This window comes from Mustela erminea, chromosome 20, assembly GCF_009829155.1.
Source record: "Mustela erminea isolate mMusErm1 chromosome 20, mMusErm1.Pri, whole genome shotgun sequence".
Taxonomy (NCBI): domain Eukaryota; kingdom Metazoa; phylum Chordata; class Mammalia; order Carnivora; family Mustelidae; genus Mustela; species Mustela erminea.
In genome coordinates this window covers 12,919,254-12,942,808 of record NC_045633.1, presented here as the reverse complement: position 1 = coordinate 12,942,808, position 23,555 = coordinate 12,919,254, and the positions used below count along the sequence as shown (strand labels likewise).

Genomic DNA, 23,555 nt, shown 5'->3' with positions numbered 1-23,555 from the left:
ATACCATGTTCAGAGGTTTGTCACATGTTAGCGACAAACTTGGAAACCTGCCTTATTGATTATTGCCTCAAATCAATAAGAGAATTGTGTGGTGCGAGAGTGTACGTATAAAGAAAAAAGAAAAGATTGAAGGTATACATTTCATGATGTTACAGTGGCTATTTCTAGGTCGTGGGATAACAAGTGATTTTCATTTTTCCAGCAAGGAAGGCTGGGGTTGGGGTGGAGAGGGCATTTCCACACAGAACAGTGCCTCTGGTTGGGTTCTCAGGAGGTCCTGGTATAGCACAAAAACTTCCGAAGGTGTCCCTCTAGTGGAAGAAAGGACGCCACGGCTGCGGGGACACCTGGTGGACTCCAAGAAACAGACGGAGGGTTTGAGAGGGGAGAGGGGTGGGGGGTTGGGTTGGCCCCGTGATGGGAATTAAAGACACGTATTGCACGGGACACTGAGTATTACAGTAAACAATAAATCTTGGAACACGGCATCAAAAACGAATGACATACTGGATGATGACTGACATAACATTAAAAAAAAAAAAAAGCAGAGAATTCCTCTAAAAAAATAAAATAATTAAAAATCGAAAAATAGCTTTTTGTATTCAAGACCTTTGCAGAGAAACAAGGGCCTGAAAGTGGTAAACTATTCTGGTTATCCCCCCAAAAATGTTAATAGGGACACAGAGGTCAGTTGCAAAGTAAGACTCCAACCTCGCTGTAGGAAACGGGCTATTCGTTCCGGGCGCCCTTGAACGCTAACGATTAGCTTGGATTAGTTCTCGTCTCCTTGCTTTAGGGTAGCTTTGAGCGCTAGTCGTTGATCCAGGCCGCCCCACTCTCAGACCGGGGCTGGAGCCTGAGGCCTGGGGATGACACCTGCCAGCAGCTCCAGCGCCTTCTCCGGACTGTACGGTTCTTCGGCCCCACTCGGCTCCTCTTCGGCTACGTTCGGCCCGCGCTCCTCCCGGCTTCGGCGGCTCTTGGGCTGAGCTCGGCGGGCTCTCACCCTGTCGGGCTCGGCTCTCTTCGGCTTCCTTCGACCGACGCTCGTCTGGCGCTCGGCTCTCCTCGGCGGAGCTCGGTCCACGCTCGGCTCGCGCTCGGCTCTCCTCGGCGGAGCTCGGCCTACGCTCGGCTCACGCTCGGCTCTCTTCGGCTGCGCTCGGTCCACGCCCGTCCCGGACTCGGCTCTCTTCGGCCGCGGCCCCGGAAGGGCGCGCATGGAGCCGGGAGTGCCGGCTCGGCCGACAGCTATGGCGCCACTGCTGGAGTATGAGCGGCAGCTGGTGCTGGAACTGCTGGACGCGGACGGGCTGGTAGTGTGCGCCCGCGGGCTCGGCGCGGACCGGCTCCTGTACCACTTCCTCCGGCTGCACTGCCACCCGGCCTGCCTGGTGCTGGTGCTCAACACTCAGCCGGCGGAGGAGGTGCGGCCGGCCGCGCGGGGGAGAGGGGACCCCGAGACCGTTGGGGGCTCCTGAGCCGATGCGGGCCCTGGCGCGGGTGCGAGGCCCTGGCGCTTCTGAGGGCGATGCCGGCCCGTGGCACCGGAGGGAGGGAGCCCTGAACGGGGGTCTCCAGGCAGAGGGAGGTCCCTGACAGGGGCTCGAGGACACGGCGGGTGGGAGGGGTCCCGAGGAGGATGCAGGTCCCTGGCGGGGGTGCGGGGACGCTGAGGAGGAGGAGAAGGGACCCGAAGTGGATGAAGGTTTCTGACACGGGGTGGGGAGGGGACACAGAGGGTGCGAGGGGCTCCGAGGAGGATGCAGGTCCCTGGCGGGGGTGCAGGGACGCAGAGGGTAGGAGGGGTCCCGAGGCCAAGGCAGGTCCCTGACACGGGAGCGGGGAGGGCTTTGAATAGGGGTCAGATGCAGGTCCCCTGACGCAAGCTCGAGGACGCAGAGGGTAGGAAGGGTCCCGAGGCGGATGGAGGTCCCTGACACGTATGGGAGGGCTTTGAAGGGGGGTCCGTAAGGCAGTTGCAGGTCTCTGCCACGGGTGCATGGACACTGAGAGGGATGGAGGGGCTCTGAGAGGAGTGGGGGAGTCATTTGAGGAGCATGGGGGCGGAGGGGAGGATTGGAGGTCCCTGAAGAGGACGGGGATGTCTAAGGAAGGACACAGACACAGATACAGGGATGTGTAGGGAAAGGTACAGATCAGAGCGAGGAGGAGTCCCAAAGCTGGATATCATGGGGCTTGCTGGGGTTGTAGGAGTGGGATCCGTGATGGGGAACAGAGGGTCTCAGAGGGTAATGTGTGAGGCTGGGGAGAGCCCTGTAGGGAAGGGGTGCGCCGGAACTCGAAACTCGGTGGGGAGAGGGGCATTGGGTTAGAAGGAAAGGGAGCTGGAAGCTGAGGGTGCTGGGGATGGGTGCCTGTGGCTAAGGACTGGAGGACACCGAAGACAGAAGGCCGATACGCCTGGGCTAAGATGGGGGCTTGGTATTGGGAGGTGGCACAGCCTGGTCTGATAAGTCTGATGAGCCTCTTGCTAGAGCAGCTGGCCAGGAGGAAGATGTCCACAGAGAAGAATGACCGCAGACTCCTTGACGGATGTGTCTAGGTATCCCCAGTACCTCCCACAGAACCTAGCACAACACAGGGTCCCCAAAGAGGAAGCAGAGGTTCCACTGAAGATATAAAGGGCCGAGGGGCCACTGACACGAAATCCCCTCTGGGGTGGATCGAGACAGAGCTAAGAGTCTAAAACACAGCCTGGGAAAAGCATTCTTTGTGATGGGCTCGCACAGTCCGCTTGCCTGCAAACCTGGCTTTGGCGGCAACTATTTTGTAACCAGCAGCAGGCTTTTAGCCGAGGGTTTAAAACGTCTTTTTTGTTGTTGTTAAAGCGCTAAGAACAAACTCAGGTGCAAGGATTCCTTAGTGCAAACCCAAAAATAAAAATAAAAGCCTAGTTAAAGGCAGATGATTGCAGGCGATCGATGTAAAGTCGCCCCTTGGTTCGCTCGTTCCTTCAGTGTATTGTCTCTCGTCTTAAATTCAAAGACCTGCAGCCTAATTAAAACCGCTCTGTATTCAACAGCCTACTAATCACCTCTGGTTTGCTTTAGGAGTACTTCATCAATCAGCTCAAGATTGAAGGCGTCGAGCACCTCCCTCGCCGCGTAACAAATGAAATCACCAGTAACAGTCGCTATGAGGTCTACACACAAGGAGGGGTCATATTTGCAACAAGTCGAATACTTGTGGTCGACTTCTTGACCGATAGAATACCTTCAGATTTAATTACCGGTAAGATTTGAAACCTTATTATTTGTACATAAATGGGCCTGTTTTTCCATCTGTCCCCTCTGCTGAACGAAACCAGGACCTCCTTGTGCACACTTCTAGATGTTTTTGCTCAACACTGTGCTTCCAGGTGTTAGCACAATACCAGACACATTCTAGATGCTTAAAAAGTATCTGTGTCTTGGGGCACCTGGGTGGCTCTGCCTTCAGCTCAGGTCGTGATTCCAGGGTCCTGGGATCAAGCCCCACATCGGGCTCTCCGCTTGGCTGGGAGCCTGCTTCCCTTCCTCTCTCTCCGCCTCTTTGCCTACTTGTGATCTCTGTCAAATAAATTTTAAAAATTTTAAAAAAGTATCTGTGGCCCGCATAAGTAACTAAATTAGTGAGTAAAGTAAGAACGACTCTTCCTGGTTTCCTAAGCTCAAATCTGGTAAATATTTGGTGATTGCCTGGTATTTGCTTTAAGAACTGAATCAGACTCAAAATGTTTACAAATATTCTTTATATATTTCCTGAAATATTTGGTTTTCCCTTGAAAGAGGTTTTTTTTCCCTCCATGATTTGAAATTAAACCAAGCAGTTGCTTAATTATTTTGAGAAGTATGGTTTCATTTTTGTTAGAATTAATATGGAAAAGGAATTTTTTTTCATTATTATTCGTTCTTTTGGAACCCTTTTCTGGTTTTCCCCAAAGCTAACGTGGGGGCCTTACCTTGCCGCCCTCAGATTTCGCTTTGCTTCTCCCCAGTCCTAGCACTAAAGAACACCACGTTATCTTTGCCTGTTTGTTTGTCTGTCCCGCTCATGAGATAACAAGCTTCTTAAGTACAAGGGACAACTTGTTCATCCCAGGCTAAGTAACTGGTACACACATTTGTTGGACAAAAGGATGCATGAGTATGCTGTGACTTCCAGTGAACTTCTGGAAGGCAGAGAAACTGTAATATTCATAATCGTACTTCCCACTGTGGCCCGGAACCTAGAAGACCCTCAAGAAATAGTTAATGAATAAATATATGAACGAATGCTTTACGTGGTTCATGGTAAACTGATTGAAGATCAGTGTTGTTATAGTTTTGTAACATTTATTCTATTGTATTTTATTTTATTTTGTTTTTAAAGATTTTGTTTATTTGATAGAGGGAGACAGTGAGAACAGGAACACAAGCAGGAGGAGTTGGGGAGGGAGGAGCAGGCTTCCCGCCAAGCAGGGAGCCCGATGCAGGGCTGGATCCCAGGACCCTGGGATCATGACCTGAGCTGAAGACAGACGCTTAATGACTGAGCCACCCAGGCGCCCCTAGTTTTGTAACATTTATAATTGCCATCAGCCAGGGCCCAGGCGGTGAGGTCTGACTCACCTGGCTTTGAAGGATGATGCCACGACTTACAGGCAAGTTACTTAATTTTTATAAGCCTCGAGTTATTTTTCTTTTTCTCATTTTTTTAAATTGAGAAAATAGCACTTCCCAGAGTTATCATTAAGGATTAAGTGAGTGAAAATAAATGGCTTTAGTATTGCACCTGGGACATACTAAACAGTGGAGAATAGCAAAAAACAAAAAATATTGGCTTTTCATCACCAGAAATTCTGAAACATCGGAAAGTCTTTTCCTGCTTGCTGCTTTCTTCTCGGCCTGGTTTTGCATTTATTTTTTAAGTGGATAAAATGGGGAGGGAGGGCAACGCACGGGAACCACCACTAGATGTCAGTATTGCTCTGACTTTTAGTAAACCTTCGCCCCAATTAGGCCGAGAGCAGTAATGAATCAAAGAAACATGCAGCTCATAGCTTATAGGGAGCCCCTAATTAAAAGCGCAAAATTCCATATCCATTTCTGAACATGTCCCAACCCTTAATGAAGCTGGGGCTGCTGCTGCCGCTTGGCTGAATGGAACGCCCATGAAGGCCAGAAGTGAATCCCTTCAGATTCTGCACTCTGGAGGTATTGTCCCCCAGAGGCTCCCCCTGGCACTTTCCCCATGGCTCTCACACACCAAACAGCAGTCCTTGAAGCATGTAACCCTCTGGAAGGTTCTGAATGCCCCCTGCCCCAGTTTTCCCCGTCACTACCTATGAAAATCACCACCGCACCCACGCAAGGGTCCCTGCCAAGTACAGCACCTCAGCAGTGAGAGAAGTGTGTACACAGGTACCCTGAATGGTACTTTCGAAAGACAGGACAGGAGGCTTGCATTGCCAAAACGGCTCTAGCACCTCCAAATAGAACTCAGGACACACTTTCCATGACAAACTTGAAAAAAAAAAAAAAAGTTACATGTTAGTTTGGTGCCCCCAGTGCAGTAATTCAGTTTTAAGTTCATTCAGCAAACATTAAATTTACTAAGGGTCCCTTGTTTGGCAGGAACGTGGTAGGGGCTGATGGTAGAAAGATCAGTGAGACGGTGTGGTGAGCAGTTCAGTGGAGGAGACAGATGGAAAGAGGTAATGACAGTTCAGTATGGCACAAAGCTGTCCTGGGAGCATCAGATTGAAATGTAGATAGGCTTTTGTGAGACTGCAGTTGCCCCCAGTAATACAGCCTGCTTGTGTTTTCTTTCTTCTTTTTTTTTTTTTAAGATTTTATTTATTTGAGGTAGGTGAAAGCCTCTGCCTTCAGCTCGGATCATGATCTCAGGGTCCTGAGATCAAGCCCCGTGTCGGGCTCTCTGCTCAGCAGGGAGCCTGCTTCCTCCTCTCTCTCTGCCTGCCTCTCTGCCTACTTGTGATCTCTGTCTGTCAAATGAATAAATAAAATCTTTAAAAAAAAATTTTTTTATGTATTTGAGAGAGAGAGAGAACGAGTAGGGGCAGAGGCAGAGGGAGAAGCAGACTCATCACTGAGCAGGGTGCCCGATCCAGGACTCGATCCCAGGACCCCACGATCATGACCTGAGTTGAAGGCAGATGCTTAACCACCTGAGCCACCCATGCACGCCTGCTTATGTTTTCCTGTTGCTGGTTTTTAAAGTGGTGGTGCGGGTCGGGGAGTGGGGAGGAGTCTACAGGTGCTGTCACTTAGGAAAAACCGTCAGACACCCCCCCCCCCCGCCGCCGGTTTGGAACCTTTAGTCTCCCATTGCTTGTTGGATAACTTTGATCAACTTGTTGCCCTCTCCTGGTCTCATAGTTATATGTATCTCATAGAAGTCTCGTGAGTATTAAATGAAAACAATCCACTAGAGTACCTAACCCCTGCACCTGGGATGGAATAGTTCCATTCCTCCATTTCCTCCAAAACCCATTTCCTGGGTTTTCTAAAGAATGACAGTCTTTTCTTACTCTTTTTAAAGATTTTATTTATTTATTTGACAGAGAGATCACAAGTAGGCAGAGAGGCAGGCAGAGAGAGGGGGGTAAGCAGGCTCCCTGCTGAGCAGAGAGCCCGATGCGGGGCTCGAACCCAGGATCCTGAGATCATGGCCTGAGCCGAAGGCAGAGGCTTAACCCACTGAGCCACCCAGGCACCCCAAGAATGACAGTCTTGGAGCACTGCATTTCCTTAAATTGAGGTTCATCTTTCCTTTAGAAGTTTCCTTTCATTACTTTAACCTTATGGGATATTTCAATCTAGGCCAGCAAGCATAATCTAGGAAAGTACTTGGAAAGCCCAACGACTAGGCCCAGAATCCTTGCTCAGTAGTAAATTTGTTACATGTACATATTGTAGTTATTGAAAATCCTTTCTCTACAGATTCCTAAATAACACTGTTAATTTCTACTATACCTGAAAAACCATTTGCTTAGCTAGAATACATTCTAGCTTCATCCACGTCAATCCAGAATTTGAACACTGAAACAGGAGCATCTGAATTGGGCTCACTGAACTAGCAGAAGAAGGGGTCACAAATCACTGTCAATGTCATTTCCCAGACCCTAGGAGTGATGTGAATTGGTACAAAAATAAGCACATTTATGACAAATTTATATATCAGTTAATGGCTTGTTGTAGGTCTATGAGACTGAGAATCATCATGAATAATTGAGTTTTTGATTCAGAAATGATGTCTGTGCACTCTCATGTCATGTGTGTTCCTCATTTATCACTAACCAAACCACATCAAAGTGGCATATGTACGTATAATATTGTATGGTTTTATTATATTCACATATGAAAGATTATCTGGTCCAGTTTTCTTGTTTTATAAAGAAATGCAGTAATTGTCCTTGTTTTTGTTATCCCAGAGGTGTCAGTCACACTACCCCGAAACACAGGTATAGTAAATACATTCATTAATGGTTTTTATTTTATCTTATTTATTGATTTTTAAAGATTTTATTTTTTTTTTAAAGATTTTATTTATTTATTTGACAGAGAGAAATCACAAGTAGATGGAGAGGCAGGCAGAGAGAGAGAGAGAGGGAAGCAGGCTCCCTGCTGAGCAGAGAGCCCGATGCGGGACTCGATCCCAGGACCCTGAGATCATGACCTGAGCCGAAGGCAGCGGCTTAACCCACTGAGCCACCCAGGCGCCCTAAAGATTTTATTTGACAGAGAGATCACAAGTAGGCAGAGAGGCAGGCAGAGAGAGAGAGGGAAGCAGTCTCCCTGCCAAGCAGAAAGCCCAATGCGGGCCTCGATCCCAGGACCCCGGGATCATGACCTGAGCCGAAGACAGAGGCTTTAACCCACTGAGCCACCCAGGCGCCCCAACGGTTTTTATTTTAATGGACTAATTTACCTCTCAGTTGAATATACTCCCATTCCAAAATGGAATTACTCTTCTAGGTGATGCAGATGTTGCCCAGACTTCTGAATCACTGCTCTTTTACGTAGGCCACATCTGGTTCAGCCATAAAAGGAGAGTCAGGGAGCCACCCACCAAGCTCTCAGAAATTCTCCCCCCAGGCCAGACACCCCCCACGCCAAGGCCTTTGCTCTTACTGCCCCCGCAGCCTGGAGCTCTCTTGGTGCACGTGGTGGCAGGACTCGCCCCTCATTTCCAGCTAGCCTTGGCCGCCCCCCAGCGGCCCCCAGACATCTCTCCTCTAATCCTCCTCCTCCGATTCATTTCTTCCCCCGCCAGCACTTAGCACTCTATAACCTAAGCACTCCACGTGTTTGTCCTGTGCGTCGTAAGGACCCCGAGGACAGGGATTTACGTCTGTGTGCCCACTGCTGCGTCCCCCCCGCAAAACCAGTGCCTGCCCGTGCCCGAGCAGGGACGCAGGAGACACGCGGTGAATGAGCGAATGGAGACGAGCAGGAGGCTCCATGACCGCCGGTTCCATGACCGCTCCGCCCTCGACTGTGGTCTCCTCACAGGTATCTTGGTGTACAGAGCTCACAGGATAATCGAGTCTTGTCAAGAAGCCTTCATCTTGCGCCTGTTCCGCCAGAAAAACAAGCGTGGCTTTATCAAGGCCTTCACAGACAACGCTGTCGCCTTCGATACTGGTTTTTGCCACGTGGAAAGAGTGATGAGGAATCTCTTCGTAGGGAAGCTCTACCTGTGGCCAAGGTAAACAGCGCCACGCCACAACTTGCCGTAAATGACCTGCGCACTTTAACGCGACGTAAAGGGTACTGTCATTGACCTGATACCTGATTGCCAGGTTCGTAACAAGGGCATCAAGGAGAAGCGGGTGGTCCCCATCCCCGTGGTTCCTTTACAAGGAGACAGAGATTTGCTGGTTATTTTCCCGATAGCCCATCACATCTGTCCAAGGGCGGCCCCTTGTGCTCCTTCTTGCTCCCCGAGGAAGAAATCTAGAGGTTCACAGGTACAACAGCTTTAGCTGAACCGTAGGTTTGTTGGCTAAGATCCCCACTTCACTTTGAAAATTACCCATTGGGGTAATCTAGAGGTTCACAGGTACAACAGCTTTAGCTGAACCGTAGATTTGTTGGCTAAGATCCCCACTTCACTTTGAAAATTACCCATCGGGGAATAGAATGGAAAGATTCTGGAAGAACTGATGCCAATGTCTAGAAAAAACCCTAAGGTGGTGGTGTTCCGTCACCGTATGCCTATGCTAATAGGTATTTTGGTTTTACTATATGACATTTAAGAGCATTTACCATGGTGTTTTACCTTTCTTGGCCACGTGACCTGTCACAATGACCCAGCTCTGCTGTTACAGCAGCAAAGCAGCTGTAGACAGTCCATAAACAGTGGGCGTGACTGGTTCCAGTAGAACTTGTTTGAAAACCAGGAGCTGGGTTCCGCCCAGACAAAAGTCCTGCTGACACCCCCCCCCCCCGTTATTTGAATAATAATATCCATTCTTTGAGGTTGAAAGTATTCCCTGAAGGCATTGCCATTTTGCTTTCTATTTTGTGTCTTAATTCCATTTACAAAAAAAAAGAAAGAAAGAGAAAAAAAAAAACAAAAGATCTATGAGAGTATTAAACCCAAACCAGAAATACACAGCTCTTGAAACTGGAGAAAATCTTTGAAAACTATTTGTCTCTGTAGGTTCCACGTAGCAGTAAACTCGTTTTTAGAACAGCACAAACCTGAAGTTGTAGAAATTCACGTTTCCATGACGCCCGCCATGCTCGCCATTCAGACTGCCATACTGGACATTTTAAACGCGTGTCTGAAGGAGCTCAAATGCCATAACCCGTCCCTCGAAGTGGAAGATTTGTCTCTAGAAAATGCTATCGGAAAACCCTTTGACAAGGTACTCCGTTTCTTTTCCTCTTAAGCACCGTTTGTGATGTTGTAGTTTTAAAGAATCCAAGTTATTTTTGTGATTGCAGTGTCCTTAGTAGGAATTTGCTGTTATTTTAGAATTAATTTGGAGCTGATTCAAGGGTAGCTTCTTTGGTTTTCTGGAAAGCAGCAATTTGTAGTAAAATACATGGGCCAACGTAAAAGCAGAACCCTGATTTTTGCAGTTATGCAGTGATTATCGTATTTTAAATATAATTTAGAAAGGGATACGTAACCTTTTTTGCTCTGCAATGACCGCATTTGGATATCTACAGGTAGAAGAGTTTTACATAAGAATGCTCCATGATTTATGATCTTTTGTTTGGAATAAAAATAGTTGGGATGAATTTTCATTACTGAGGAATGTGAACCTTGATCTCTTAAAATTACATTTTGAATTGAGAAAATGGTAAGATTAAGTAAGACCTTAATTCAAAGACCTTCTATTCTAACTGACTTGGGGGGACTGGGGGATTGTTTGGAGAGAGAGAGCGTGTCCACATGCGTTTGGAGGGGGAACGACACAGGGAGAGAGAGAGAAAATCTCAAGCACACTTGATGCTGAGCCTGAAGCCCAATGTGGGACTCGATCTCACAACCCTGAGGTCATGACCTGAGCTGAAATCAAGAGTCGGAATCTTAACCAACTGAGCCACCCAGGTGCCCCTCTAACTGATTTTTTTTTAAATCATAGATGAATTAATACAGTTATATAAATGTCAAAGATTGAACTGTAGATCCAGAAAATGCTGACTTTTAAAAAATTCTGGGCAGCGTTTTTTCTTTTTTCATATTTTGGTGGAACAAATTCCTATCTTTTAAACTCTGAATCAGTCTCTCACTGGAAATAATATAGTGATTATTAAGCAGGAAAAATTGAACTCCTCACATCTCTAATTCTTCCAATAAGTCATTTTACTGTGAAATAACGATACACGAAACTAATTTCATGTGTTCTGTTCCTGTGTCCTTAAAGAAAAATGATCAAAAACAAACCTTCATGTCCTTTTAATAGAATGTATATGTTCTTAGAAAAAAAAACAAAATATAACCTGATATTTTTGTACTAAGTTTCTGCTTACCATTCCCTGGCTAGTAAAGGTCAAAGTATTATTTTGGATGTTCTTTTAGACACCAAATGTAAATGCAGACATAACTTTGCATCTTGTTAGAAAATTTAACTTTGGGGGGCACCTGGGTGGCTCAGTCATTAAGTGTGTGCCTTCAGCTCAGGTCTTGATCCCAGGGTCCCGGGATTGAACCCCGCATCAGACTCCCTGCTCAGTGGGAAACCTGCTTTCCCCTCTCCTACTCCCCCTGCTTCTGTTCCCTCCCTCGCTGTGTCTCTCTCTGTCAAAAAAGTACATAAAATCTTTTAAAAAAAAAAGAAAGAAAAGAAACCCCATAGCTTTAAAAAAAAAAAAAAAGAAAGAAAGAAAGAAAATTTAACTTTTGTAGATGATTTTACCCAGCAGGTATTCAGTTATATGTTCCATTTGGTCTAGGACAGTTATAGCATCTACCTGTTCTCCTGGAATAATGATTAATAATATAATTTCATTTTCACAAGAGTCCCATTTTGGACAATAAATTATACAGCCATCCAAATATTACTCCTGCTGAGTATTAATTTTGTTAGATAAGATGCTGCAGAGTAATACAGCGTCTGTAGCTTCTATAGCATGCTATAAGTATTATCCTTTTTAGTTACAAAATCAGTTTGTGAAGGAGTGTGTGTGTGTGTGTGTGTGTGTGTGTATACACACACATATATAGCTGTGGGTTTGTAGATATTTCTATAGTCTATACAAAAAGATATTCTGTACCTTGGCAACTTTTTAAAAAAGATTTATTTACACTATTTGAGAGAGAGAGAAAGCAGGGGAAGGAGCAGTGGGGGAAAAGAGAATCTCCAGCAGAGTCTGCACTGAGCACAGAGCCCAATGCAGGGCTTGATCTCATCACCCTGAGATCATGACCTGAGCCAAAACCAAGATTGGGATATTTAACTGACTGAGCCACCCAGGCGCCCCTATTTTGGGGGGTCTTAAAAAAATTCATGTTTAGTCCACTGTTAATTTAACAAGTATTTTCCCATCCATGAATCACATTAAAAAAAAAAAAGAAGTAAATCTTTTACACCACCAAATAAGGCACATTGTTATTTAATTTGGTACGTGTACTTTCCCTGGTATATGCCCTCTGTTCCCTTTCCAACTGGATGCCACATTTTTCTCTCTCTAGGATAGGGTCACAGCCAAGCTTGGCAGAAATCAATACGTTTAAGCAACACACTTTGACCCTTCATAAAAACAAATGACTGGGGGCACCTGGGTGGCTCAGTGGGTTAAGCCTCTGCCTTCGGCTCAGGTCATGATCTCAGGGTCCTGGATTGAACCCCGCATTGGGCTCTCTGCTCAGCCGGGAGCCTGCTTCCTCCTCTCTCTGCCTGCTGCTCTGCCTACTTGTGATCTCTCTCTCTCTCTCTCTCTCCCTCTGCCAAATAAATAAATAAATAAATATATAAATAAAAAGATTTAAAAAACAAACAAATGACTGGTTATTTGATGTTTATCAGGCCTATTCTTCTAAAAAGGTGCGTATGAATAACCATGAATTGACTCTCTGATCACAAAGATTCTATGAATAAGACACTCTGCTTTATCTTTGAAAATTTAAACACTGTAATTAGAATCTTATGAACTGAAATTTTCTATCCACTTTCTTGGGAGATGCTGTTGGGAGTTTTTTTGTGTGTATGATAAAATAGACAGAACATAAAATTTACCATCCTAAGCGTCTTTAGGTATATGGGGATAATATTCATTGAAAGTATAATTGGTATTAATAATAGCTATATGGAACATATTTTTAGGAATACTACATTTTATTCTTGTTTTAGACAATACGCCATTATCTGGATCCTTTGTGGCACCAGCTTGGAGCCAAGACTAAGTCCCTGGTTCAGGACTTGAAAATATTACGAACTTTGCTGCAATATCTCTCTCAGTATGATTGTATCACGTTCCTTAACCTTCTGGAATCTCTGAGAGCCACAGAGAAGGCTTTTGGTCAGAATTCAGGTGGGAGATAAAAATACTGATATTATGGGAGCTGATTTGAATAAAGTGTTGGATTTTGTTGAGGAATCAGATGTAGGGAGTGCTATATTCAACTACGTGGTATACTGAGATTTCAAATTACATTTTATGTTCATAGCGCAAGGATGTAGGTTTTATTGATAGCTAATGTTTCCGCCTACTTAACTTCTGTTCTGTATAATAATAAATATTCATATCCATTCCAGGCGATTTTATTTCTAGAAAAGACTCTGTATATTACAGGCAGTCCCCAACTTAGAAATAGGTTGTGTGCTGGAAGTTTTGTTGTTAAGAACTTCAAATTTCATTTTCTTCAAAGAATTAGCAAGGGGCTTTAGGGTTTCATCAGCCAGACTGCTGAAGACTGAAGAGATTTGCAGGGAAACATACATATACAACTGGCCGCCATCTTGTTTTTCTACCAACCACATCTGCCTCAGTTATTTTGTCCTCTGTCACTGTTTGACTAGACCACCGATTTTCAAGTAGTCATGGGCCCCTGAGGCCAAGATTTAATACAATTAATAATTGTTACCTCTTCGTCAGGGACATTCTTAAGTAATAAACTACAAATGCGTAGCAATGAAGAATACATTGACTGCTAGTCCGCTTTGGTTCCCCTCCCTTGAGTACACTCGGGCACCAGCACTATTACCCAGCAATGCTTTTGCATCATCATTGGGAATGTCAACACAGTGGGGAAAAAATTAAACAATGAGTCAGTATTCTTATGAGAATAGATTTGATGTCCAGACCCCCTGAAAACATCCCAGTGACCTCCAGAGATCAGCAGGCCACACTTTGAAAACCACTGGTCTAACCAAGCAGTGATGGAGGCCACAGTAAGGGAGAAGGTGTGGTTCAGACGAGAACAAGATGGCGGACAGTTGTCCTTATAGGGCATGTGACCATCAGAGACTTTAAAATTCATCCTAAATTGAAGACTTTTTTTTTTTTTTTAACGTTTCGTATTAGGTTGGCTGTTTCTTGACTCCAGCACCTCAATGTTTGTAAATGCTCGAGCAAGGGTTTACCATCTTCCAGATGCCAAAATGAACAAAAAAGGCAAAATGTCTGAAAAAACAGAGATTAAAGAAGAACAAGGTATCTTATAGGCTTAATCTTTAACTGTGTCCTTTATTGAAATATTTGGTGTGGGAATTCTTATGAAGTCAGTGTATTAATATTAAATATCTTTCAGCCATGTGAAAGACCTGTGCCCATATATTAAATATATGTTATATGCAATGTATGTGAAAAGTATCCAGCACAGCAAGTCTTAGAATCCATTGTCAGGGGATTCCAAGTAACAAGTGCCAAGCATCCGTGAAGAGTATTCTCACCACTACATAAGAGCTACAGATTGATTTTCTTTTTTAAACTTCAGAGTAATAACTACTTTTGGCACCTTAAAGTCTTAACAGAATGTTTAACATTCCTTTTAGCTTTAAAAAAAAAATAAATATACTAGAATGTGGCAAGTATGGATTTTATTCCAACCCTTATCTAGTAGATATAATAAATATCATTGTTTTTTTTTTAAAGGCATTGGATAGGGTTGATGCTGACATTCTATATCATTCAAAGGTCTAGTTCAGAAGTTAACCGTGTTATTGATGTGTCTGAGTACTCCCAGAAACATTTGATTGCTGTCTACTTGTATCCCATCTTCAGGATCATGACTGTCATGGGGATTTTAGAAATAATAAATACCATGACTGTACTGATTCTTTCCTGTTAAGTAGCCTCTTTTATCTGGCATCACTGTTGCCGAAAACACAGAGTCTTCTCTAATTCGTGACCGTGCATGTAACTTGCTCTCAGGGCGCTGTGAGGCCTCTATCAACATTGGTCTGGAGTGTGTTTCATTTAGACCTTAATAAATAGATCTTTTTCAAGAAAGAAGATTGTATCTGGCCTCCGGAAAGAGGCTCAAAGGAAGGGGCTTTTGGAAGGATACCCGTGTCATCTATTGTTTTGAAAGGCTATGAAATGTTTTATGGATCAATGTTATCACGTAGAATGAGGTTGAACTTTTATTTCTATACAGAAACAAAAAAGGAACTGGTCCTAGAAAGCAACCCCAAGTGGGAAGCATTAACCGAAGTACTGAAAGAAATTGAGGCAGAGAATAAGGAGAGCGAAGCCCTTGGTGGTCCAGGTAGGAGGAAAGAGATGGTGACATTTGCTTTCAACATGGAGCAAATGAGTCTTCTTTGTTAGCTCTTTAAAAATAACTTATTATGGGGGCACCTGGGTGGCTCAGTGGGTTAAGCCTCTGCCTCTGGCTCAGGTCATGATCTCAGGGTCCTGGGATTGAGCCCCACATTGGGCTCTCTGCTCAGCAGGGAGCCTGCTTCCCCCTTTCTCTCTGCCTGCCCCTCCTCCTACTTGTGATGATCTCTCTGTCAAATAAATAAATAAAATCTTAAAAAAAAAACTTACTATGATTTTGTTTATAAAATGTAAAAAAATGAATGCCAAAGGAACACTGAAATCCTAGTGGCAGCCTCGTTTTCTGTTTGTTTGATGTGATTTTCTCCAGGTTGAATCCTTGCATATTCATGATGGCGGGCTTTTTCGCTGGTTTTCTTCTCAGGACTTCTATTTAAAGAGGCAGTTAATCTCCACGTACACGTTCACCAGGCTTTCAATCTGGAATCCCCAAGGAGAAAGCTAATGGGCTTGCTTTATTCTCAGCAAGCATCTTTCCAAAAAGTCTTAACTGTTCTATGGAGCAGCATTGACTAGGCCCTCCGCCCCCCACCAAAAAATTCCAGATTTCAGGGCTGCTGTCTTCAAACATGAATATACTAGTAGATTAGCACAGGAGACAAAGCTGAACTACATTAAAAAAAAATAAAACCTGTTATAAAATAAAACTAGATTTAAAAAAAAAATCCATTGAGACTTTGAACTCCTATATATCAGCACAGACAAGTGCATAACTCTTATCTGAGTAAATGTGCTGGTGATGTTATCCCAGAACCTGCAGTACTGTGATTAAAGACCCAAAATCCTGCATGCTCACTTAGGAAAATTGCTAAGTAGGAAGAAAAAAAGAGAATGGGAACAAAATGATGTCTGGGAGTCACATGGGCATATTTGGTTCCAGGGTTTCTTCTATGTATTTTCTGCTTCACACTGTTTAAGGTCATCGTGCAGATATAATTTCTGGGTATATAATTAGCGAGTCAAATGATAACGTTCTTGAGATGTATTACCACATTTGACTTGTACAAAGTTTTTATGAATTTTCATTTCCTTTAGCAGCATAGAAGTTCATCTCTTTCATTTTTTTAGATTAATTTACTTATTAGAGAGGTAGAGCAGGTTGAGGGAGGAGGGGCCACAGATCTCAAGTAGACTGCATGCTGTGTGCGGAGGCCGACGTGAGGTCCAGTCCCACGACGCTGAGACCGTGACCCGAGCCGACATCCAGAGTGGGTCACAACCAACTGAACCACCCAGGCGCCTCAGAGCTCATCTCCCTTTCAGCTAGCACACAATGACTGGAGATTCTCTCTATGTTCATGTTTATGTATACCTATGTATGTGTAATGGTTTTATCAATTTGATTGGAGAAAAATGTCCTCATTTGAAATTTGGTGCTAGGTAAGCTCACTGTTTTCTTAAATGTTTTTCCTCTTTTGTCAATTTTTTTTTTCCTTTGCCAATTTAGACTATGTTCACAATTTGTATTGGCTTTTTATATATTAAAGACACCGTCACTTATGATGGCTGTTTTGGAAATTTGGTTTTTTGTCTTCGCTTTTTTTTTTTTTTTTTTAATTTTATTTATTATTTGGACAGAGAGAGACACGGTGAGAGAGGGAACACAAGCAGGGGTAGCGGGAGAGGGAGAAGCAGGCTTCCCACTGAGCAGGGAGCCTGATGTGGGGCTCAATCCCAAGACTCTGGGATCATGACCTGAGCCGAAGGCAGATGCTGAAGGACTGAGCCACCCAGGCACCCCCTCGTCTTTAGCTTTCTTAATGCACAGTTGTTTAGATTATAGATATCAGTCTTCTGTGAGATGTCTTCCATTGCTTTTAAGCAGAGAAACTCAAATCCATCCAGAGAGGTGGAGAATAGTCACCTTTTTTATGATTTAATATTTAACATTTGACTCTATAATCCATTTGGAATTTATTTTGGTATATCAAATCCTCTGGAAAATTATTAATTAAAAAGAGCTTCTGTAAAGCCTCCATTATATCAGGGTACGCTTTCATAAGACTAAATGTTTCTGGCTTCAACTTTACTCAAAAGATTTAACTAATCCTTTCAGAGAGGGAAAACATTTGATAAGCATCTGAGACCCTTTTAAGCAAATTGTGAATGTTGTATCCTACCGCCAAGGGGTAAGACGTGTTTTCTTTGTGGGGAGGGAGGGAAGAGGCAGGGGCCAGCCAGGGAGGGAACAGGGGGACACGTGAGGTCATAGTAACATAACACTGTTGCGTAATTTTAGGTCAAGTACTCATTTGTGCAAGCGACGACCGCACGTGTTCCCAGCTGAGAGAGTACATCACTATCGGAGCAGAGGCCTTCTTGCTGAGGCTGTACAGGAAAACCTTCGAGAAGGATAGCAAAGCCGAAGAAGTGTGGATGAAATTTCGACGTGAGGACAGCCCGAAGAGAATGGCGAAATCGAACAAAAGGCCTAAAGACCCCCAAAACAAACAGAGGGCTGCCACCAAAGAAAGGACTCTCAAAAAGAAAAAGCGAAGGTTGACCTTAACTCAGATGATGGGGAAGTCTGACGAACCGGAAGAGGAAGGGGATGTCAAGGAAGGCGGGCCTCGGGACACAGGCAGTAGCCCAGAGAGCTCCTTAGAAGAAATCAAGCACGAGGAATTTGACTTGAACTTGTCCTCTGACGCTGCATATGGACTCCTGAAAGACCCGCTGACCATTCTGCATCCGCTCCTGGGCTGTAGTGACCCCTACGCTCTGACAAGGGTGCTCCATGAGGTGGAGCCAAGATACGTGGTTCTGTACGACGCCGAGCTCACGTTCGTTCGCCAGCTCGAGATTTACAGGGCGAGCAGGCCTGGGAAGCCTCTGAGGCAAGTTCTAAAGAATATGAGCCGTTTCTTCTCTCTCTCTCTCTTTTTTTTTTTGTATATACATACCTATATATGTATACGCATACACACACACAGTTGACACATAGTAAATTAGTTTCAGGTTTAACAACATCGTGATTCAACCATTCTGTATGCTACCGAATGCTTACCATGACAAGCGTATTGCAATATTTTTGGTCACATTCCCTATGTCATTCTTTTCATCCCCGTGGCATATTTATAAGTTTGTACCTCTCCATCCCCTTCACCCATTTTGCCCCTTCTCCCCACCCCTACCCCTCTTTGACAACCATCGTCATGTTTTCTCTTTGAGTCTGTTTTCTCTCTTATTGTTTATTCTTTTTTTTTTTTTTTAAGATACCACATATAAGTGAAATCATATGGTATTTGTCAATCTCCGTCTGGCTTATCTCACTTAGCATACTACCCTCTCGGTCCACCCATGTCGCAGTGAATGGCTCAGTAATACCCTATCGTACCGCTTCTTCTAAAGGTTTCAGTTTCATGGTTTGTTAGGCTTTACCACAGATGGCCTACCCGTTACACGTGGATTTTCTTTAACATTCTGTTGTGACGTAGGTCATAACCATTTATGAATCCTTCTCGCTTCCTGGTCAACCTGGGAAGTTGGCAAAGGAAGGATGTCAGATGTAGTAAAACAACGAATCTAGGAAACTGTCTGTGTTCAGGTTACTTGCTGCTCTGTTGTTCAGTACTGTTTCCTTTCCGCATTGGTCCTAGCTTATGGGGTGCTGTATCTGACCAAGTCTGGGAAATGTATACTATCCTCACTTGTACCAAAAAGTACTGTGACTTTGACTCAGCTAAATGGCTTTGATCTTCTAAAATGTCATCCTTATAAATTTCAAGAAGTGACTTTAAATTACATTCACATAAAACGCAAGTATTTGGGGGAATTATTGTACTAAGTTTTCTTGAGTTTCAAGAAATAGCAGATAAAAAATCTACAGAAATATCAGATGAGAAAATGATGCCTCTCAAAGAATATAGTGTTCTGGGCCTCCAATTATCTGAGGGAAATTAACAGCAAAATTAATATCCTGAACTCAGGCTGAACCAGAAGCGGAGCCAAAAGAAACCTTGCTAGCAGCTTAACTAATGCACCCTTTCCAGAACAGAGATGAACAGAGCAGGTAGGTCAGAAATAACACAGGATGAAGAGATTAGATGAAGCTGGTCAAAGAATTATAGGCAATTATAGGTAAATTTTTCAGACTTTGCTACTGATCAGCTTTGTAGATAGCTTGTGTGCTCCCAAGTTCTTGGTTGCCTAAGAATGGAATAGTGTGATATTTGGAAACAAAATGGCGGAGTCGGAAGAGACCCAAGAGTTCCACTCCTCCCTCCGTCAGTGGGAAACTGAGGCCCAGTAATAACGAATGACTTGCCCTTGACCACATAACACTTGTGGGGAAGAGCTGGGGGTCTCCGGACTCATTGTCCAATGGTTTTTTTTTTTTCTCAGTCCATACTTCAAAGAAATATAACCTAGGAGCATGAAGTCCAGAAGAAAAGTCAAAGGCTAAAAAAGGAAAAACCTCTGATAGAAGGTGAGGAAGAGGGAGAGAAGAAGTGCTCAAGTCAGCCTCTGAGCAACAAATAAGCTAGAAAAGCAGTCCTCCCTAAGAGAAAATAATATATCAAATTATTTTCTCGAGCCTGATACCATCCCTGTGTCTTCTGCGTCTGTGTTTATATAACACGTGCCATGGCTTGATTCTGTGAAGACATTGGATAAAACAGAGCCGAGGAAGAAGATAAAGGTCATATAGATTTCATTTGTTTATTTCTCACTAACATGAACTTTCACAAGCTGCGTTTTATAACCGCTCTCCAACTCTGCAAATGATTGTTTGGCACAGGTGTAAAGAAAAAATTGAAAAAAGAGAAGCCGCTGAGATTTTGTGTTTTCTGATTTGTTTATAGTTATGAGGCAAGAATTATTCTATCCCTCTCTTTATATTTCAGTGTTTACCTAAACTCTGTTCCTCCTTTCGGTGCAGGGGAAAAATGTGGTAATGAGACTTTCACCAGGTGGGGTTTAGGCAGCTTAATTTTAGGTACGTGATTAATGGAGCCTTTTATTCTTGGTCAAATATTTATTATTTGAGCAGTTTAGATTGCTGATTTCCAATGCAATGCTCTTCCTTTCAGGGATTAAAAATTATGTTTTTACAGCCTAAGAGAGTTCTGTTTTAACTGGCAGGGTCTACTTTCTGATATATGGAGGTTCAACCGAGGAACAGCGCTATCTCACTGCCTTGCGGAAAGAAAAAGAAGCTTTTGAGAAACTCATAAGGTAATAGATAGAGGCCCTTCAGGATCTAGAGGGTCCTCTGGATGGGGGCATATACGGCTGCCCTGGGGAGGCATGGAGGGGGCATGAGGTTGGGAGCATCGCCTCCAGATACGCCTGTGGTCTGATTCATCCCAGGGTGTGTGCACATTTCTTGTCTCCTCCCTCTCTCTTCCACCATCTCCAGTCGCCTCTCGATGATTTAACAAGGTACTGGAAACATGGCGAGAGCTGCTTCTCTGCTTGCAAAGACGTGTGACATAAAACACCAAAAATACACCTCCACCACTGCTTTTCTGAGAAATATGTCCTTAGATCTCCCCCTCCCCACCCCCACACACGAGCTTTCTCCCTTCCATTGAAATGATGATTTATTTTCTCCTGGTAAAATTTCCATTGTCTGTGGGTGGGCGACCGCCTTCCCATTTGCTGGGAAATGCTTTTACAACACAGGCAGTTCAGATCACCAGCAGTAGAATCACTCTGGGAAGATATTTTTTTGAAGGTGTGATGTTGATCTAAACGTACGTGTACTGTTTCTAGGATGAGTGTCTGGTAAGGTTCCCAATCTAAATAGAAATTGCTTTCCAGTGTGACATCAGGAAGATGTTCTAAGTGACATGGGCACGGACTAGACGGCCACCTTTTACCCACCACAGGTATTTGAGAAATCTGAGAACCTTGCACCAGGGCTGTTGTCAAGGAGGTGGCAGCTTGGTGAGGGAAGATGGGTCACATGGTCTGTAAGGGGCCTCAGAAGCCAGGGCAGGGGCAAGACGGGGCAACCTTGAGCTGAGCCATAGAATAGACTAGACCAGAGGAGATCATGGCTTGGACTGACCAATCTTCCAAGCCACAGACATTGGTAGAGCATCAGTGGCAGTGAGAGGGCAGAAATCATTTTTAGCGGCTGTCCGCATGCTAGGGCTCTACACGGAATTTCAAAATGGACAACCTTCCTCCAGCCCTGACGGTGGGCTCTCAGCAACCACCAGAATATCCCCGAAGCCTGGTTTAGCCAGGGCATACATTCCCGAGTGCCTCCTGAGTCAGGGCCACTGGGTCCCTGCGGAGGGCTCAGCACAGTATATGACCAGACCCCTGAGTACCTCTGAGTACCACAGGCTTGGGCCATGGATTCTTCTAGCTTCCGGTCAGTCCTTTCAGCCTATGAAAATGCTTTCTGTTAACCTGCTCTGTGGGCTGGTTTATATGGTATATGTGTGTATACATGGGATTTTCTTTTTTGTTGTTGTTGTTTTTTAAGATTTTGTTGATTTATTAGCATGAGCAGAGGGGAAGGGCAGAGGGAGAGGGGAAAGCAGATGCTTAACCAACAGTTTAAAATACATAAGATATTTCAGAAAATGTGATAACCAACCAGGCTAAACAGCTGGCCTCTCCTTGTCCAAAGCTTTTAGTGCTTCTCTATCTGCTAGACCCTCACTGCCCCAAGTCTCAAAACAGTCAGAGGTCTCCTGGGCGTCTGTGAGGTGCCATGCCCTGTGTCAGTAAGGAGATGCTGTGGTCACAGTGGTGCCGGAGGTCCCTCCCTCCTCGAGCTCATCCTCTAGTGGAGAAGATGAGCATTAGGCGGTGAAGAGTATTACGCGAACTAGTCGTGGACAGAGTCTGGCTGCAAAGGTAAAGAACGGGTGCACTAGCGCAGGTCCGACCTTGCCCGGGGGGAGAACCCAGGTGCCTTCCTGGAAGAAGCAGTAGGTGTGCAATGCATCATCAGTGTGCATTCGGTGCTGCCCTGACAGGGCGGGAAGGGGCTTCTGTGTGCGAAGGCTCCTGGGTCCCAGAGGCCCTGCTGAGGATTCAGATGCCTGTCAAGGCAGTAAAACAGCATCAAAGCATCCTCAGTATGAAGTCTGTTTTTAGAGGCTCTCGCTGGCCTCCAGTGAAGGACTAGATGGGGCAGGGAAATGAGGCAGTGGTAGCCAAGATTAGATTGACAGGGAGAAGGGAACAGGCTGAAGAGAGAGGTAGGAGATGGAATCAAAGAATTGGTACTGGGGCGCCTGGGTGGCTCAGTTGTTAAGCGTCTGCCTTCGGCTCAGGTCATGATCCCGGGGTCCTGGGATCAAGTCCCACATCCGGCTCCCTGCTCAGCAGGGAGTCTGCTTCTCCCTCTCCCTCTGCCTGCAGCTCCCCCTACTAGTGCTCTCTCTCTTTGTCAAATAAATAAATAAAATCTTAAAAAAAAAAAAAAAAAAAAGAATCAGTGTTAGAGGGTGTGGGTCAGTACCTCCTAACCAGCCGTTTCTCCTTTACAAAACCTCCTCTGCCCAAGGCTTCACGGGTTAACCATCCCCAAGTTAATAGATGACCACATAGAGCTTCAGATTTTAATGTACTTTTATCTCTGGCTTGGCTTAATTCCCCAGCTGTCAGTGGTGACCGTCTACTTATTATAAGGTAGATCTTCCCATATTACACAGCAATCAGATAGTTTCACCATTCAGAATCTTCAGATATTTACTTTCCCAGGAAAGGTGGGGAATTTGAGAAGTGTTTGTTTCAAGAAGGAAAATATCTGTGAGGTGCAATGCTGAAAGAGCGTTTGCACCAAGCCCGTACTTAGAAATTTGACGTGAGAATAAGACGAGGTGCTTTTGCCAGGACCTCCACGGGTGATGTCATCAGCAAGAAAGCAGCGCTACTATTGAAAATGCCCCAAAAGGAATGAAGAGAGAGAGAAATGAAACTCCTAAGTATCAATAATAAAATGCTCCCTAGGTAGAAAAATTGGCAGTAACGTTCTGAGTATACATAGCTTTAGAGAGGTCACTGCTTTTCAAAGGCAGGGGTAAGGTTCTTTGGAATTTTAGTTAGAAACATGCTCGCCAGGGCACCTGTCTGGCTCTGTCGGTGAAGCACATGACTCTTGATCTCGGGGATGTGAGTTCAAGCCCCTTGTTGGGTGTAGAGATTCCTTAAGAAATAAAAAATAAAATAAAATAAAGAAAAAGGTGATCCTAAAATCAGTTAACATGAGGGCCAGAACCCATTACTTTTAAAGGCAGACTTCTAGTTCAGCGCCTCCTTCCTATATTACCATGTTGTAGAAGCAGTTCAGATATCATTAAAGATACTGAAGCAAAAATCAGAAACCTCTGTACTGTA

At 44.5% G+C, this 23,555-nt stretch overlaps 1 protein-coding gene across 1 annotated transcript in view; it reads left to right on the top strand.

Annotated features, from left to right (window-relative positions):
* The first annotated feature begins 1,176 nt into the window (after positions 1 to 1,176).
* Positions 1,177 to 23,555, top strand: part of ERCC4 (ERCC excision repair 4, endonuclease catalytic subunit) — a 31,206-nt gene continuing 8,827 nt past the window's right edge. The window contains exons 1-9 of the mRNA XM_032327718.1: positions 1,177 to 1,427; positions 3,075 to 3,255; positions 8,520 to 8,715; positions 9,673 to 9,880; positions 12,815 to 12,995; positions 13,989 to 14,117; positions 15,064 to 15,174; positions 17,488 to 18,085; positions 20,334 to 20,426. Coding sequence (XP_032183609.1) covers positions 1,221 to 1,427; positions 3,075 to 3,255; positions 8,520 to 8,715; positions 9,673 to 9,880; positions 12,815 to 12,995; positions 13,989 to 14,117; positions 15,064 to 15,174; positions 17,488 to 18,085; positions 20,334 to 20,426 — 1,904 coding nt within the window. The 5' untranslated portion in view covers positions 1,177 to 1,220. The remainder of the gene's footprint in view (positions 1,428 to 3,074; positions 3,256 to 8,519; positions 8,716 to 9,672; positions 9,881 to 12,814; positions 12,996 to 13,988; positions 14,118 to 15,063; positions 15,175 to 17,487; positions 18,086 to 20,333; positions 20,427 to 23,555) is intronic.